Genomic DNA, 16,952 nt, shown 5'->3' with positions numbered 1-16,952 from the left:
GTAGTAACTGAGCACTGATGGTCTTGCTTTTCAAGGTGACACGCTGTGTTGCAGCCTCTCAGCAGGACTTCAGCTCTTACACGTTAGTGTGTCTGTAGCACCAGAAGCAGGCTGTTACTGGAGGTGAGAATGCAGCTGAGGTCATAACTTGTGGCTTAGCTGTGAGACTTCCCCAAAAGTTACCAGACTGAAATTGCTTTTCAGCACAACAAGGATGATGCTGGGGTAATCAGGGCTGTCTCAGGAAAAATCCCCCAGAGTAGATCCATCTGTCTGTGTTGTGCCTGCCTGTGGGGGCTGCTTTCTGGTGTGAACAGCCCTGAAGTTTTAGATCTGAGTATCCTGAGCCTTGCATTCTGTTTGTATTCTGCTCTGCCCTCTGCCACTGGCACCACGTGGCCACGGAAATTCAGCCTCTCATGAGGGCCCTCATACTTTCATGCCTCTGTACTTGGCATATTTGTGACTTGGTTGTAAGTGATGCTCAGTTCCCTGCAGCTAATTACTTCAGTTTTCGCTGTGCCCAAAAAACTAACTCTTCACATACCCTAAATTAACAAGCTCCCTTTTCTTCTTTTTTTTTTTTTCCACAGCTGTTTGACCAGCCTTAAAATGCTTTAGCTCACAGAGAGGCTGTGAACATTAATTAATGGCAAGCACTATGTAAATATCAAGTATTAAAAGTATATTAATTTATACAGCTATATAAATTCAACCTCAAATGAAAACCTCTGTGCAAAGATTTGTACATTTTAGTGTGGGGAGAAAAAAAAATGGGGGGGATTTTTCTAAGAGAAGGGAAAAGCTTAATTCAGAAGGTCCTGTTATTCACTTAGATATTCATATTGCACACTAAAATCTTTACATTAAAACAGATCAGTTTTCAAATAGAACTTGTTATCTCTGTTTTCCAACTGAATTTGGCCAAGTTGAAAAGAAAATTATATATGCCAGAGGACTGCAGTAAAGGAGATTTAAGGGGTTTCAAATGCCATAAAAAAAGAGGCTGTAATAAGTGACTGGTGGACCAGTCAGCTTGCTTTAATTAAAACTGGGCTGCTTATTGATCTATTGTACAGATTTACCCCCTTCTGCAACATTTCAGCAATATTCCCTTCAACCAGTTCAGAAAATAGCACTGGGAAGAAACACCAAGGAATATAAAAGTTGAGAAGGAAGATGGTTTATAACCATGCAACAAGGTTTTGTACCAAGATATTTTTTTTTGCTTTCCATTCCATGTTAGCACCTAGGAAAATGAAATTGAACATACAGGATCTATGGGATACACTTTTCTGATGTAATTTTAATGGCTTCACTGATTCCTATTGCTTAAAAAAAACCCCATAAGAATAAAAAATATATTTGTTTATATCAGCTTTTTTAATGTGTCATGTCTAACAATCTTTTCCCCACTGCAACCAGTGGGAGCTTTAATGGTTACACCTTCAAGGCAGGCTTTTGTCATCCCTGAAGTATATTTTTATGGTGAAAGCCTGGAAAAAAAAAAAAAAAAGACCAAAAAGGAACTAATAAATGTTTCATACTGGTATGGAAGGGCTGCTGTAGCAGCAGCTGCACTTTGTGGCTCTGCTTTGTCCCTGAAAGTCTTGATTATTACTTTTTAAATTTAAGAAGTGGTAAAATGGAAAAAAAAACAATTAAAATGTGCTGCAATTGGTTTCAAAGCCCAGAAATGTGCCTTTAAATAGTGCTAGAACATCTGTACTAAAAGCAAAAACTGGTGGCACAGCTGTTTCACACTGACCAGCACACAAACTGGAGAAGGTGGTGGTGAAGGTGATGATGATGTGCCCAATATTTAATTGAAGCATACAGAGAGCTTTGCTGTGTTTTACAGAGGTTGGCAACAAGCATGCTGTCTTCTAGGTAATGCCTGGCAAGCACGCACCATGTGTTGGGGTCAGGATGAAGCAACCTACGATTATTACTTAATAACTGCATATTTTAAGGAAAAAAAAAAAAGGCACAACTGTTTTTTTGTTTTAGTTTCTCTTTTAATTGTGAAACAAGATGGTCTGGAACCTGGCTGGAAGCACCATGGCTCAGGGGGTTTAAGAAATCAGAGATTCACAGAACGGTTTGGGTTGGAATCGACCTTAAAAGTCATCTAGATACACGAAGAGACTTTTTTTTTTTTTTTTTTTAAGTGGAAGACCTCATTTTTTTGGGTTTTAGATAAGGAAACCACCTTGTTTCCTTTTTACCAGCCCGAAACCCGCTCTCTTCACCGCAGGGGTGGGGCGAAGCAATGAAGCTGGAAGGCTCTCAGTGCATCGATCCCCATGTAGCCCGTGGCCACAGTGCCCCGCTGCCTTGTTGTAAGGCGTTTCACCTGGGCGTTTCATTTCTACAGCAGCCTACAAAGAAACAAACGAAGAAAAACACGGAAAAAGAAAAACCCAGAGGGGTGAAAAGTGCCCCCAGGGGTGTCTCCCACCCCGCGTTTGCCCAATGGGTTTCCCCGCGGCCTCCGCTGGGGCCGCCATGTCCTGCCGGGGCAGGAAGAGGGAACTCACTCTCCGTGGGCGGGGCAACCTGCCCTTCTCCGCTTCCTATTGGCTGGTACCGGGCAGAGGGGGCGTGGCTCCCTCTCCCATACGCCTTTACTCGGCGGGGGGAGCAGGGGTTGCTTTCTTGTGTTGCGCGGCGACTGGCCAACTCTTGGGAGGGGCTGCCTGACGTCACTCCCTCGCCTCCTCACGATAGGGCAGGGGGCTGCTGGGCGGGGCCTCGCGAGGCGGCTCCTGCCGCGCCGCCGACGGGGGCGCTGAGGCTGCAGTACTGTCTGGGCGGCGGCAGCAGGCGAAGGTGGCGGCGATGGGCTCCGTGCTGCGCTTCTTCTTCTTGCTCTTCCTGGGGCTCGCCGGCCCCGCGGCTACACTCGCCGGTTATATCGAGGTGCGTAGGGGCTGAGGTGCGGCTGGTTTGTGGCCGTCGAGGGGGGCGGTCGGCCTTTGGGGGTTCCGCGCCGCTGCTCTTCTCGGGTGGCTGAAGTAGCGGGTGCGGCCCCGCTCCGAGCGGGCTCTCTCTGGGGGGGTCTTCAGTGCCGCCCGCGGGGGCCGGGCATTGTCTGGCAGGGATTAAAGGTGGGGGAGAGCCCATGGCGGGTCTTCTTCGCCACCTTCCTGGGGTGTTTTTCCTACCCCGGCTGGTGAGTTAGCGCGGGAGGGCGGGGGACGCCGCGTTATCGCCCGGGGTCAAGCTGCAGCCGGGCTGCGGTGGTGAAGGCGGCAGCGAAGCGGCGTGGCCAAGGTGTCTCTGCTTGTATGGAAGGAGCTGGAGGTTGAACAGCTGCTGCCAGACCTTCTAGGGGTAGGTGGGGGTGGATTGGTGTTTTCTTCTGTTCAGGGGAGCGCTCCAAGGGGACACCGGAGGCCTCTTATCTGGCTCGAGGTCGCCAGCTTTAGCAGCTTCGTTTCACCGGGATGATGGGATGGCTTTGGGTTGGGGTTTTTCTGTGTGTGTTGAGAAGTGACCTCTGCATTCTTGGCATCACAGCAAGAGCTGTGAGCTACAGATTGGTCTAGAAGCTTAGGAGAGTATTAGAGGGCAATTTCGTAGAGAACTGCCTGGGTTAAAGGAATCCATTTGGTTGGTGTCTGCTTGGTAAGATCCTGAATGGATTTGAGCTGTGACCTTATCTTTTGGAGGGATGCTCCTGCCAAGTGTAATTTGTGTGTGTTTAATGTAGAAATGGCTTAGGTGCCACAATTCACCTCTGTATATCCACACATAGATGTATACAGCTGTGTATTATGAATAGATGTTGCATTTCCATCTCTATATGTGAAATGGAAAGGGGAATATCCAACTTTATCCCTAAACCAAACAACTTTGTGTCCACTCGATGGCAAAGGGATTGGAACTAGGTGGTCTTTAAGGTCCTTTCCAACCCAAACCATTCTAAGGTGGACAGAAAAAAAAAACCCTTCGTGATTAAAAACCGTGGTGTAATAACGTGCTGGAGTGAAACAGCAAACCAAAGAGCAAAGTTCACTCTGAGCTTCTTCAACCGTGGCACATAAATAAGAGTTTAATAATCTATGACTGGGTGTTGGTTGGAAATGCAAACCAGCTACATCTGTCTTGGATTATTTAGGGACGGATCAAGAACTGGATTGTGGCTGCTAGTGAATGGTTTGATTTGGTGGTTTACAGTCAAGTTTACCAAGCTGGGCTAAGGAGAACCTCTACCGAAGTGTGATGCAACAATCACGAGTCTTAAACTGGCAGTAATTACCAGCAATAATCATGCTTATTTGATGGTTTTTCTATATATTGTGTGAAATTAGCCTAAGCAGTGACTTCAGCTCACTCACGTTGCTCTTGAGGAGTAATATTCCATCCACTTTGTACCAGTCCTGCTGCTAAATTTCTATAAATTGATGGAACGTGGTGAGAATTGTCTCTGGAAAAGCTCCTCCAGGGGTTACTTTGCAGGAAAGGGAACTTCACACCCTGTGGGGCTGCCCTGAGGGAGCCTGGCTACTGCCAAGATCAGGTTCCTTGGCATTGCTTCGGTGGTAGGGGACTTTGCTGGCTGCTCTGCAGTGGCTGGGTTCAATCTGATCTCTTGCACCTGCTTGGAAACTCCTGCAGCTGTAGGTCACTTCCTCTGTCACATCCGAGACGAATTCAGCTGCTCTGCACATCCCTTCTGGAAGCTGCTGCTGCTTGTGGACATGTGTTACGAGTCAGGAAGCAAACCTGGCTGGCTTTTCATTCCAAAGCCTTGTGTCCATCTAAAGAAGCAGACCCCAGGACTGGCAGAGGGTTTGGCACAGCAGTGTCACAACTCAGCATGCCAGGAGGGGCTGGCAAGGAGTAAAATGAGCCCGTTTCTGCCTTGTTGTGTTTCGGAGGATCCTGATGCCTGTCACAAGGCTGCTTTTGCAGGCTGTGGCTTCTTTCCCAACCTGCAGCATCCTGGGCTGCTCCGACAGGGATCACTCTGGGGTTATGTCAGTGCACTGGGCTGGCCTCCATGCCTCTAGGGGTCTGCTCAACCACTCCAGCAGCATGCTCTGAAGGCACAGGGCAGCCACCTTAATCCACTGGCACAAAATATCAGTGCTGACATTGAAATTGTTGGGTTTGCTGCATCCCTTCCTGTGGTGGTGTCTGTTGAGGACTGCAGTTCTTGCATCTTTCTTGCTGCTAGGTTGTTTCTTTTTTTTTTTTTCTTTTTTTTTTTTTACTTTTTTGGAGGAATAATGCGTTGATGCAGAGCTCAGGAAGTGAAATGGTTATTTGAGCTTTTGTACTGCAAGCATTCCTGGATGTTATCAGGTCATGTGGTGAAAAATACACAAAGGGTTGATTCTTTCTTTCAGTCATGAAGAGGATATTTAAAGGTGTGCTGGAGTTAGGGAAGATGCCTGGCAATGTCTGCACTTATTAGTTTAGTTGGATTGGCACGGTCCCATTAGGTGGATTTTCTTTGGCTTGATTATCTTAGCTACCAGTCCCTGTCCCTGGGACACCCAGTAATCTTCTTATCAGCTACAATTTGTTTTTCTTTCCTTCCTGAGCAGAGGAAGGGGGGTGGGGGTGGAGGGGTTTTTTGTTTAAATTACTGGGATGTGACCCTTTGAATAGGGTGTTCCCGAGGGCCTGTCCCTGCTGACAGTCGGTCTCCCTTTCAGATCATCCTCTGCTGATGGCTGATAGCTTCTGACAGTCTCTCTTCCTCATGGATTTGAACAGACGAGCTTAGAGAAGTCCCTGCAATTAATGTTGTTCTTTCCATAGCAGTTCTGTCTGGGTTGAGTTGCTGCTGTGTTTTCCTTCAGAAGTCCCCAAGAACTTCAGATAGCCAACTGGAAAAGGAAAAAAAGGAATCTATTCTAATTTGATCTGTATTCCAGTGATCAACTACTTCTGCTCTGCCCTCCAGGCCTTGAAAGATGCTAAGTTTCTTTTTTACCACTTGACCTTTTTGTCTAATCCAATCTGAGGCGCTGCAGACTCACTGTTGCCTTTTTTTAATCGTGTTTGCTTTTAGTGGTTGTTTTCCAGAGCTATCTCAAACCCTTTCCTCTGTTACTTGCTTCAAATGACCAGGATTTAAGGAAGGGGAAAGGAAAAAAAAAAAAAAGCAGTGTGTTTGACAGCAGAATGATGCCATTTCATGTTGGATTGTTTTTTTTTTTTTTGTGTGTGTTTGATACTTAAATTCTCACTGACAAATGTACCAGCCTGGTGCCATTTCTGCAGACCTTGGGGACTTCTAATTGCCTGCTGCATTGAACAAAGAACTCCACCTAGGGGAAATTTCCACTTCTCAGTGGAAGTCCTGAGTAGCAACAACTCAGTAAAATTCCAGTCCTCAGCTTGTGGCCTTTGGTTTGCTTTTGGTTCCTAAAACTTCGCTTTCCAGCGAGCGTTAGGAAATGTGCTTTGATAGGGAAGTGATTGCACAAAATGCCTCTGCTGACCCTCAGCAAAAGCTGCTCTGGAGCAGAGATCAGGAATGAAGAGCTAAAGCATAGTCAGATGGACATTTGATATTGCAGAGAGGCTCTGGAATTTCTGCTGCGCTGTAGATTGCCACAGGAAGGTAAGCTCTGCTCTCTGGAGGAGGCTTCCAGCTGTCCTTGCTTCCCATGTAAAATATTTATGACCTCTCTTAACTGTTGTTTAATTTTTCTACCAGGGGCTGATTGCGTTTTTTTCCCTGTTTTGTTAATATTTTCATTGTGTTGCCTGAGAGTTGTTGAAAATCTGTTTTGTTAGGTGGCCTGAGCTGGCTGGGAGCTTTGTTGTCCTTGTATTCAGCTCCTCCTTCAGCATCAGCGTGAGCAGCAGGATGAGGGAGGGGATTCTGCCCCTCTGCTCTGCTTTCCTGAGACCCCCACCTGCAGCACTATGTCCAGTTCTGGTGTCCCCAGCACAAAGACATGGAACTGCTGGAGTGGGTCCAGAGATGATCAGAGAGCTGGAGAACCTGCCCTGTGGGGACAGGCTGAGAGAGTTGGGGCTGTTCAGCCTGGAGAAGAGAAGACTCCAGGGAGACCTTAGAGCAGCCTCCCAGTACCTGAAGGGAGCTACAGAAGAGCTGGGGAGTGATAGAACAAGGGGCAATGGATTGAAGCTTGAGGAGGGCAGATTGAGACTGGAGATTAGGAAGAAATTCTTTCCAGTGAGGGTGGGGAGACACTGGCACAGGTTGCCCAGGGAGGCTGTGGATTCCCCCTCCCTGGAGGTGTTCAGAACCAGGCTGGATGAGGCCTTGAGCAACCTGGGCTGGTGGGAGGTGTCCCTGCCCATGGCAGGGGGGTTGGAACTGGATGAGCTTTAAGGTCCCTTCCAACCCAAACCTTTCTGTGAACCTTACAGTGTGAGGAAGGATTAATGCAGCATCTCCATGCTGTGTTCCAGGCTTCTCCAAGATGTTGTTTATAGAATTCCTGCCTTTGCTTTTTTTTTTTTCTTCTGTGCCTGTGTCTTTTGGAGTTGTGTGGGCACCACCATGTCAACATAAGTTACTTTGACTGTAGCATCTGCTTCTACAAATGTACTGAAGCCATAACCTCATTCCTCAGTGGAGAAGAGAAAGAGACCATCCCAAATCATCTCTTAGAACCATAGAATTATTTCACTTTGAAGATAATCAAGTCCAGCCATTTTCTCACTCTACCCAGCCTGGTGCTAAACCATGTAAGAACAGCAAAGCCTTTAGCTGTTTCCACACTTTGGCATTTCAGACTCGTCTTCCTCACTGATTAGCTTTCTCAGTTGATGTCATCCTTCAGATAGTTGCTCTCCTGCCACTTCCATGCAGTAAAACTTAGTATCATTGATTTTTTTTTTTTTTTAAAGTTCAGGCAGTCAGCACCTCTGTTAATTTAGGATGGGGCTTGCCCTTAATTGGAACGCTTCAAATACTTGCAGTGGCCTAGAAACCATTCTCCTAAGGCTTCCAATTCAGAACTGCACTGGAACTGGGGAGGTTGCCCCTTAGTTCTCCAGGAGTATTGTCCAGACCCAAAATGGGTGGTTTTTTTTTTTTTTTTTTTTTTTAAGGCCAGGCTGGATGTGGCTCTGAGCAACCTGATCTAGTGTGAGGTGTCCCTGCCCATGGCAGAGGGGTTGGAACTGGATGATCCTGGAGGTCCCTTCCAACCCTAACAATTCTATGATTCTGCTTTCTGTACTAGCTGTGAGGCAAATGAGAGTGACCACCAGCAGGTCAAGGGAGGTTCTTCTCCCCCTCTATTCTGCCCACTCAGGCCACATCTGGAGGAGGAGTGGGTCCAGTTCTGGGCTGTCTGGTTCAAAAGAGACAGGGAACTACTGGAGAGAGTCCAGCTGAGGCTACAAAGATGCTGAGGGGCCTGGAGCATGTCTGTGAGGAGGAAAGGCTGAGCTGGGGCTGCTGAGCCTGGAGAAGAGCAGCTTCAGAGGGGAGCTGATCAATGCTCAGCAAGAGCTAAAGGGTGGGAGGCAAGAGGATGGGGCCAGACTCCTCTTCGTGGTGCCCAGTGACAGGGCTAGGAGCAATGGGCACAAACTGGAACCCAGGAGATTCCATCTGAGCAGGGGGAGAAACTTCTTTGGTGTGAGGGTGCTGGAGCCCTTTCCCAGGCTGCCCAGAGAGGTTGTGGAGTCTCCTTCTCTGGAGAGATTCCAGACCCAGCTGGCCACTGTGATCCTGGGCAAGCTGCTGTGGGGACCCTGTTTTAGCAGGGGGAGTTGGACTGAATGATCTCTGTATGAATTTAGTCCATTTCCATTCTGCTTGGGCATGTTTCTACTCTTAGGTAAATGGACAGGGTTGGGCTTCAGGTTGAGTGCTGTCAGAGAAAGAAATAAATGAAGCTTCACTGCTGAGAGGCAGTGCAGGAGGGAATGTTCCTATCAGGAGAAACAGGTTGGAGGTGGTGGGTTTTTTTTTTTGTTTGTTTGTTTTTGTGTTTTTTTTTTTTGTTGGTTTTTTTTGTTGTTGTTGTTGTTGTTTTTTTTTGTTTTGTTTTAGAGTAACTCCTTCCTGATGTTGTGCAAATGCTGTTAAACTAATCTGTGCAGCAGTGAAGCATGGCGTGCTTGGCTTGATATAATCAGGTGTCCACCTGCCCAGAGCCCCATGCAGCTAAGCTGCTTACCACCACTTCATTTTCAAGTATTACAGGGCATGCTTTGGATATAGCCACTGGGGAGAAGAATGCCTTCATTATCCTGCAGAGATCAACCTCCTGTAGGGATGAAATCCAGTTAGAACCTTTCTGTCCTCATAGCCCGTGCTGGCAGCCGTCACTGTGTTCTTCCACAGGTTTATACCTTGCAGAGCTTCATTTGGGTTTGTGTCTTCAGTCACTTTTTACTGGTGTGCAGAGTCAGATGGTGCTCCTCTGTGTAGCATTCCAGGTTTTATTTCTGTAGGCAGCAATGGAAAGTCCAAGTCAGGCTCTTCTCCCTAGTATCAGGTGAGAGAAGGAGAGGAAATAGCCTGAAATTGTGCCAGGGGAGGGTTAGTTTGGAGATCAGGAACCATTTCTTTGCTGCAAGAGTGGTCAGGCATTGGAACAGGCTGCCCAGGGAGGTGGTGGAGTCATCCTCCCTGGAGGTGTTCAAGAAATGTGTGGCCATGGCACTGTGGGACAGGGTTTAGTGACCATGATGGTGTTGGGTTAATGGTTGGACTCCTTGATCTTGGAGTAGGTGATCTCTGACATCCCTTCCAACCTAAGCCATGCTGTGATGTTGGTGGACTGCAAGGATGGGTTCCCTTGAGGTGGTTTATTCCCTGTAGGTTTGTTCTCTAAAGGTGATTGTGTTCTGCCATGCAGCAATGTCCCTTGGCAATGATGTGGGGGAAGTCCTGGCTCTCAAGCCTGGTGGAAGGAATGTCTGGATACAGAATTTCATCTTCTCTGAGGGAGCCTTTCTGGGGGATGCCTGTTCTGAACCTCTCTGAAAGTTTCAGTGGGTGTTTTAACTGCAGGGATGGGCAGGAGGGCAGGATTCAGTGCCTGGATAACCCTGCAGCTGATGAAGCAGGCTTCTGAAGTTGTTATTCTGTGCAGAGTTCTGAGCTTTGGAGTTTACAGAGGAGACAAAATCAATAAGTGTTTGGCTTGGATGGCTTTTGAGTGCTTGGAGACTAACTGAGAATCATTATGAAATGATGGCTTTGGTGACTTGAAAAACTGATAGGAAGGGCTTAGAAATTAATAAATTTATAGAATGGTTTGGGTTGGAAGGACTTTAAAGGTCATCTATTTCCAACCCCCTGCCATGGGCAGGGACACCTTCCACCAGCCCAGGTTGCTCAGGGTCTCATCCAGCCTGGCCTTGAACACCTCCAGGGAGAGGACATCCACAACCTCCCTGGGCAACCTGTTCCACTGTCTCACTACCCTCACTGGAAAGGATTTCTTCCTAATCTCCAGTCTAAATCTGCCCTCTGCCAGCTCAAAGCCATTCCCCTTGTCCTGTCACTACATATCCTTGTATAGGGTCCCTCTCCAGACTTCTTGTAGCTCCCCTTCAGGCTCTGGAAGGCTGCTCTAAGGTCTCCCTGGAGCCTTCTCTTCTCCAGGCTGAACAGCCCCAACTCCCTCAGCCTGTCCCCACAGGGGGAGGTTCTCCAGCTCTCTGATCATCTTCATGGCCTCCTCTGGACCTGCTCCAACAGTTCATGCCCTCTTATTTTGGGGGACACCAGAGCTAGATGCAGTGCTGCAGGTCTCCCCAGAGCAGAGGGGCAGAATCCCCTCCCTGTCCTGCTGCTCTCCCTGCGTTGGATGCAGCCCAGCACACAGCTGCCTGCAGAAGTTAGATACAGCCTGAAAAAAAAAAAAAAAAAAAAGCCCCAAACCACAGAATGTGGGAGCCAGCTCCTCTCTCCTGTTGTCTTTGTGAAGCTTCCTGTGGTCTTAGCTCTAGGGTAAGGCACTGAGTCATGAGTGGTGGTAGGGTTCACCTCACTATTGCTACCATGACTCATAGGTGGTGTGGTGCTGAGGTGCAAGGTGGCTGATAACTGCTTCAGTGCTCAGATCCCAGCCTTTGGCTCAGTGACAGGGATGCATTTAAGTCATTTCATCCTGTAAGCCTCTCTCTAACACAATTAGAACAGTCAAATGTGTGTTTTGGTTCAGGGCAAGGACAGAGAGAGGCAGACACAAGCACATGGGTGGCTGGAGCCATGGGTCCTGCTTACTCTAAGGTTGAGGCTTAGTGAAGTTTGTATTTAAGAGTAGCTAGATAACATCTTACTGATGACTTGGAGTCAGAATCCTAGAATGGCTCAGGCTGGAAGGGACCTCAGAGATCATCTACTCCAACCTCCCTGTCACAGGCAGGGACACCTCTCAACTAGACTTGGTTGCAAAAGGTCTAATCCAACCTGGCCTTGAACACAACCTCCCTGGGAAACCTATTGCAGACTCTCAGCACCCTTATAGAGAAGAACTTCTTCCTAAGATCCAGTCCAAACCTAGTCCCTGAGCTTTGAACCACTCCCCCTTGTCCTCTCTCCAGACACCCTTATGGAAAGTCCCTTTGCAGCCTTCCTGTAGGATCCCTTCAGGTATTGGAAGGCAGCTCTAAGGTCCTCTAGGAGTCTTCTCCAGGCTGAACAGGTCCAGCTCCCTCAGCCTATCCTCATAGAAGAGCTTCATCAAGGTTGGAAAAGCCCTCTTAAGATCACTGAGTCCAACCATCAACCCAACACCACCATAGCCATTAAACCTTGTTCCACAGTGCCATGTCAAGAAGTTTCTTGACCACCTCCAGGCATGGTGATTCTACCACCTCCCTGGGCAGCCTGTTCCAGTTCCTGACCACTCTTGCAGCAAAGAAATTCTGTTTCAGTGAAATGTTGATGTTTAAATAAAAGCAGTGTTCAACCTTGAAGGTTCCCTTACTCATTTAGATCTTCTTTTTTTTTCCCCCACCTAACAAACATGGGCTGCTTAGGTGATGTTTTCACATGCCTGCTATGTTCTGAGGTGCTGGGCAGTGTGTTGGGTTTCTTCATCCTTGCAGCACAGAGATTTATTCCTCTGTGAGCTCCCTAAACAGGGGCTCTCATTTCCTCATGCAGCTGCTGTGCTGGGGTTCTGTCATCTGCCTCCTCAAAGCACTACAAGAGTCAGGGAGGAGACCTCAAAAACCATCTTGTGGTGCTGTCGTTGCAAAGATGAAACAGCAGATTGGTGAACTACTTTGGTATTTCCCAGGAGCTGCCCTCTGCTAACTCCACTACTGAGATGCTCAAATCAAAAGCCAAACGTTTGCATTTTTAATCTTTGGGCTTTTCCTTGCAAGGCTCTTGTGTTATTTTTAGCTGCAGCTCTCTGCCAAAAGCTTCGTCCCTTCCCTTTTGGAGCTCGGGTTGATGAATCCCCACTAGTTATGATGTCATTGCAGAGTGTGAAGTGACAGCAACAGGGGAAAAGAGAAAAAAACCCCAAGCCCTGCTCCATGCCATCTGTCACAATAAACATGATGCACTCCTGGTAGAACCCCCAGTGGGTTTGGGTGGCATATTCACTACCGAAGCTGCTCTCTGCTTCCACGGATGGTGACCTCCAGCAGAAAGCCTTTAATCACCAAGTTCTCTCTGTGGTTTTGGACTGGGCATGACCTGTTGGCTGACTTAGGTAGTAGGGAGGCTTTTATTGGTGTTTAGTTTCTTCCCATTGATAGTGAGGGCTAGTAATTGCCAAAAAGGATCCTAGAGGAATCACAGAATGGCTTAGGTTGGAAGGGACCTCAGAGATCATCTACTCCAACCTCCCTGCCATGGCCAGGGATGCCCCTCAAATAGATAGGTTGCCCAGGGTCTCATCCAACCTGGACTTCAATACCTCCAGGGAGGGGACATCCACAACCTCCCTGGACAGAGTTCAGAGTCTCAGCACCTTTGTATCGAAGAACTTCTTCCTCAGCTCCAGTCTGACCTTGCTCTCCCTCAGCTTCAAACCATTCCCCCTTGTCCTGTCTCTAGACACCCTCATGAAGAGTCCCTCTGCAGCCTTCCTGTGGGATCCCTTCAGCTATTGGCAGGCAGCTCTAAGGTCCCTCCAGAGTCTCCTCTTCTCCAGGCTGAACACCCCCAGCTCCCTCAGCCTGTCCTCACAGCAGAGCTGCTCCAGCCCTGGGATCATCTTTGTGGCCTCCTCTGGACTGAATCCAACAGCTCTGTGTCCTTCTTATCCTTGGGACAGTAGAATTGGATGCAGCACTGGAGGTGGGGTCTCAGCAGAGCAAAGGGGCAGCATCCCCTCTCGCCCTGCTGGCCACATTGCTCTGGCTGCAGCCCAGCACACAGCTGCCTGCTGGGCTGCAGGAGGGCTCTGCTGGCTCCTGGGGAGCTTCTCATCAACACTTCCAAGTCTTTTTCTTTAGGGCTGCTCTCAGCTCTACCTGAATTAGTATCATTTGCTAATACCAAACACTGGTTGCTTTTGTGCTGGTTAGCCTCACAATGACTACAGCCTGAATTAGAGAGGGCCAGACTTGCTTTAATCTGCTAAATATTCCTCTGCAAAGATGAAATGCAGAGCATTGATTTCCTAATGAAACCCCTGTTTTGGTTTGTTAACCCCTAGAGTTTATCCCCTGGTGGGTTTTATTCAGCAAAATCCCATAAAGTGGGGTTCCTATTTATCTCCTGCTATATTTTATCAAAGCCCCCCTTTTTGCTGGAAGGAAATTCAATTTTGGAAAAAAAATTCTGGTTTCCATTTTAGGGAGCACAGGCCAAAACAATCAAAACCTCTGCCATGTGAGGAATAGGCCTGGTGGAAGGGGAGCTTGGGGATGTTCCAAAGCCTGAGAAGAAGAAAAATAATGAAACTTCCCTGGGGGGGGGTAACCCCCTTTAGAGCCCGCCTTCTTAGTACAATGAAAAGGCAACGCTGCAGGAGGAACACTGGGAAGAGGGCCAGTAACAAGGGGGAAATGGTTTTTTGTTGACTAGGCTAGGGAGGGAAGAAGCCAAGGTTTTTTTTTGGAACCTTTGGAATCCTTAGGTAAATAAAATTTTATTCCCCAGTAAGAAGGGTGGTGGAGGAACCTCTGGAACAGTTGCCCCTTGGAAAAGGAATTTCCCTATCCACCCTCATCAAACAACATAAAAATAAAATAAACAATATCAAGGGGAGGGGGGGCGAGGAGACGGGACAACTAAAAAAAAATCGGGAGGAACAAATAAAAACGAAACCGGGAGGCGGGGGCCGGGGGGGGGGGGGAGGAGGAAGGGAAGGAAAAAAGATATAAAATAAGATCCTCATCCAGGCCACCCAAAAAAATAAAACCTGTTTCCGTAAAAGTCCACCACCCCCCCCTTCACCAATAAAAACCACCCCCCCCCTCCGTTTACTGAATAAATATTTTCTCCTTCCATAAAGAATTCCCTCCAGATCCCCCAACCATGCCTCCCCCTCCCCCTCAAGCTTCAAACCCATTTTCCCCCCCCCTTTGTCCCCCAGGGGGGGCGCCCTCTCCAGGGTTCCCTATTTTCCCAGGCAAAAAGTTGCCCCCCCTTCCATGGTACCCTAGAAAGGCTAGCCTTCCTAAAAAAAGTCCCCCCCCCCCCCTCCAGGAGTCCCCCCACCTTGCCCCTCTTCCCCTCCAGGCCCCTGAAAAACCAACCCCCAGCCTCCCCTCCCAGCCCACCCCCTATCCCTCAACAAGCAGAGTGAATTGGTTGGGCCCTTGTTGGGGGGCCCAAATGGGAAACAGACATCAAAATTTGGTTGAATTTCCCCTACCTTTTCCTCCAAGCCCATAGGAGGCTTTGGGATTAAAAAAATTAAGCTTGAGAAAACAGAAAAAAGGCCCCTAACATTGAAATTGGCTGATTAAACCCCCACCCCACCCAAGGAAAAAACTCCAAGACCACAAGGGTGCATGAATCATGCCCCTTACTGGCCTTTTTTCCATCTTTGCTAAAGAAGGGAATAATTTTAAAGCAAAGAAAATTAAAGCATGTCCCCCCCCCTCTGGCCACCTTCCCCTCTAATTATCAGTTCCCCAGTTCCAGTACAAGTTCCATTGTGGAAGGGCCTAACCATACCACAAAGCAACCAGTTTTGTTTTGGGGTTAAATAAAGCAAAATGAATAAAACTAAAAATTTCAGGTAGAAAAAAAAAGGCCGGGGCCCCTGAGAGCAAGCCTCCTAAAGAAAAAAAAAAGGACTTGGAAGTGGATTTTGATGAAAGAAACAGCCTTCCCCCCCCCAAGGAGCACCAGTCAGAAAATAGTGGTCCCTCCCCCTCAGCCCCCAGCCAAAGGCAAGCCCCTGTGTGGTCCTTTATATGGGGCTGTGCAAAGCCCCAGAGCTAAAATTTTGGCCCCCAGCCCCAGGGGCCCGAGAGGGGAAATAAAAAAAATTTGCTGCCCCCTTTTTGGCTCCCTGGCCTGAGACCCACATCCTCCCTCCAGTTGCCCCTTGCCCAATCTCCCAAATTTTCCTAACTGTCCCCAAAGAAAAAAATAAAGTAAGGAAACAGAAGCTTAGGTTGGATCCCAGTCCCCCCCAGAAGGATAAGGCCCCCACAAAAAGATGATCCCCCCAGGGCCTGGGATAGCATAGCTTTTCATGAGCCTGTGGGAGGAAACCAAACGGCCCCCCAGGACGGGAAAGTGACCTGGAGTGTGTAATTGTTCCCAAGATTTACAGTCCCCTGGTGAGAAAGAGGAAAAGAAACTTCCTCGGAGAAGGGAAACACCCCTTAAAGACGGCCTGCCCTCCCCCCCCAATAGCTATAATAAAAATAGGGATCCCACAAGAGAAAAGGGCCCTTGTGCCAAGGGAACCTCCATTCCTTTCCATGAGGGTGGGGTTCCACCCCCACTTTTATGAGGATAACAGGAAATCCCAGAGGGGTGAAAATGGTTTTTTGAAAGCCCTGAGGGAGAAAGCCAAGGTTTCCCAAAGACTCCCTGGGAGGCCGGAATGGGAAGAAGTTTTCTTCCGATTAAACAAAAGGTGCCCCTGAACTCCTGACAAACTCTTGGTTCCAGGGGGAGGATGGGGGAATGTTCTTCCCCCCACCCCCCCTCCCTTGGGTAAGGTAAAATTGAAAAAGTTCCCCCCCCCCCAAGGGTTTATTGGGTATCTGAGAAATTCAGCATGTAGTCAGTGGGAACCCCTGGGGCAAAACACCTAAATTCCTTATTTGAAGGGGGCCCTATTCCCTGGCCCATTGGCATAAAAGGGAGGTTGGGGAAGTAGAAATGAAATCTCCTTGAGGTGTCCCCCCCTTCCAAACCCCTAAAGGCCCCCATTCTGTTAAAATTCCCTGCCCCCCTAGGAACTCCCTTTTTTTGGCATTTTATACCAAGCCCCTCCACATAAATTCAAATGGGAAAAGAAAACAAAAAAACCAACCAAAAAAAGCCTCCACTAAAAACTAATAACCATGGTCCCAGCCAACAGTTTTATTCCAATTGCCCTGTCCCCCCCCCCCAAAAACCACAGAGAAGGAACAATTGGGTGTTTTAAAAAGGCTTTTTCCTGGCCTGGAGGTCATACCATCCGTGGAAAAGCAAGAGAGCAGCTTCCGGGGTAAAGTTGGGAAATATGCCCCCCCCCACCCAAAAACCCACTTGGGGGGTTTTATTCCTAACCCAGGAGGTTGCCAAATCATGTTTTAATTGTGAACAGATGGCAATGGAGCAGGGGGCTTTTTGGGGTTTTTTTTTCTCTTTTTCCACTGTTTTTGCCCCCCTGTCACTATTCCCCCAAAAAAACCTCTCTGCAATGACTTCATAACCCCTAGTGGGGGGATTTTTCCATCAACACCCCACCCGAAGGCCTTTCAAAAAGGGAAGGGAACCGAAAGCTTTTTTTGGCAGAAGAAAGCTGCAGCTATAAAATAATAACAAACCAAGAGCCTTGCAAAGGAAAAGCCCCCATAGATTTAAAAAAATGCAAAAAACGTTGGCTTTTTTTGTTTTGAGCATCCCCAGT

At 48.0% G+C, this 16,952-nt stretch overlaps 1 protein-coding gene across 2 annotated transcripts in view; it reads left to right on the top strand.

Moving 5' to 3' along the window:
• Window positions 1-2,823: 2,823 nt before the first annotated feature.
• Window positions 2,824-16,952, top strand: part of APLP2 (amyloid beta precursor like protein 2) — a 67,671-nt gene continuing 53,542 nt past the window's right edge. For both annotated transcript variants that reach the window (XM_054395610.1, XM_054395609.1), the window contains exon 1: window positions 2,824-2,922. In XM_054395610.1, the coding sequence (XP_054251585.1) occupies window positions 2,842-2,922 (81 nt within the window). In that variant the 5' untranslated portion in view covers window positions 2,824-2,841. The remainder of the gene's footprint in view (window positions 2,923-16,952) is intronic.

The sequence above is a fragment of the Indicator indicator genome, chromosome 34, assembly GCF_027791375.1.
Source record: "Indicator indicator isolate 239-I01 chromosome 34, UM_Iind_1.1, whole genome shotgun sequence".
Lineage (NCBI taxonomy): Eukaryota > Metazoa > Chordata > Aves > Piciformes > Indicatoridae > Indicator > Indicator indicator.
This window is presented reverse-complemented; position numbering and strand designations above follow the sequence as displayed.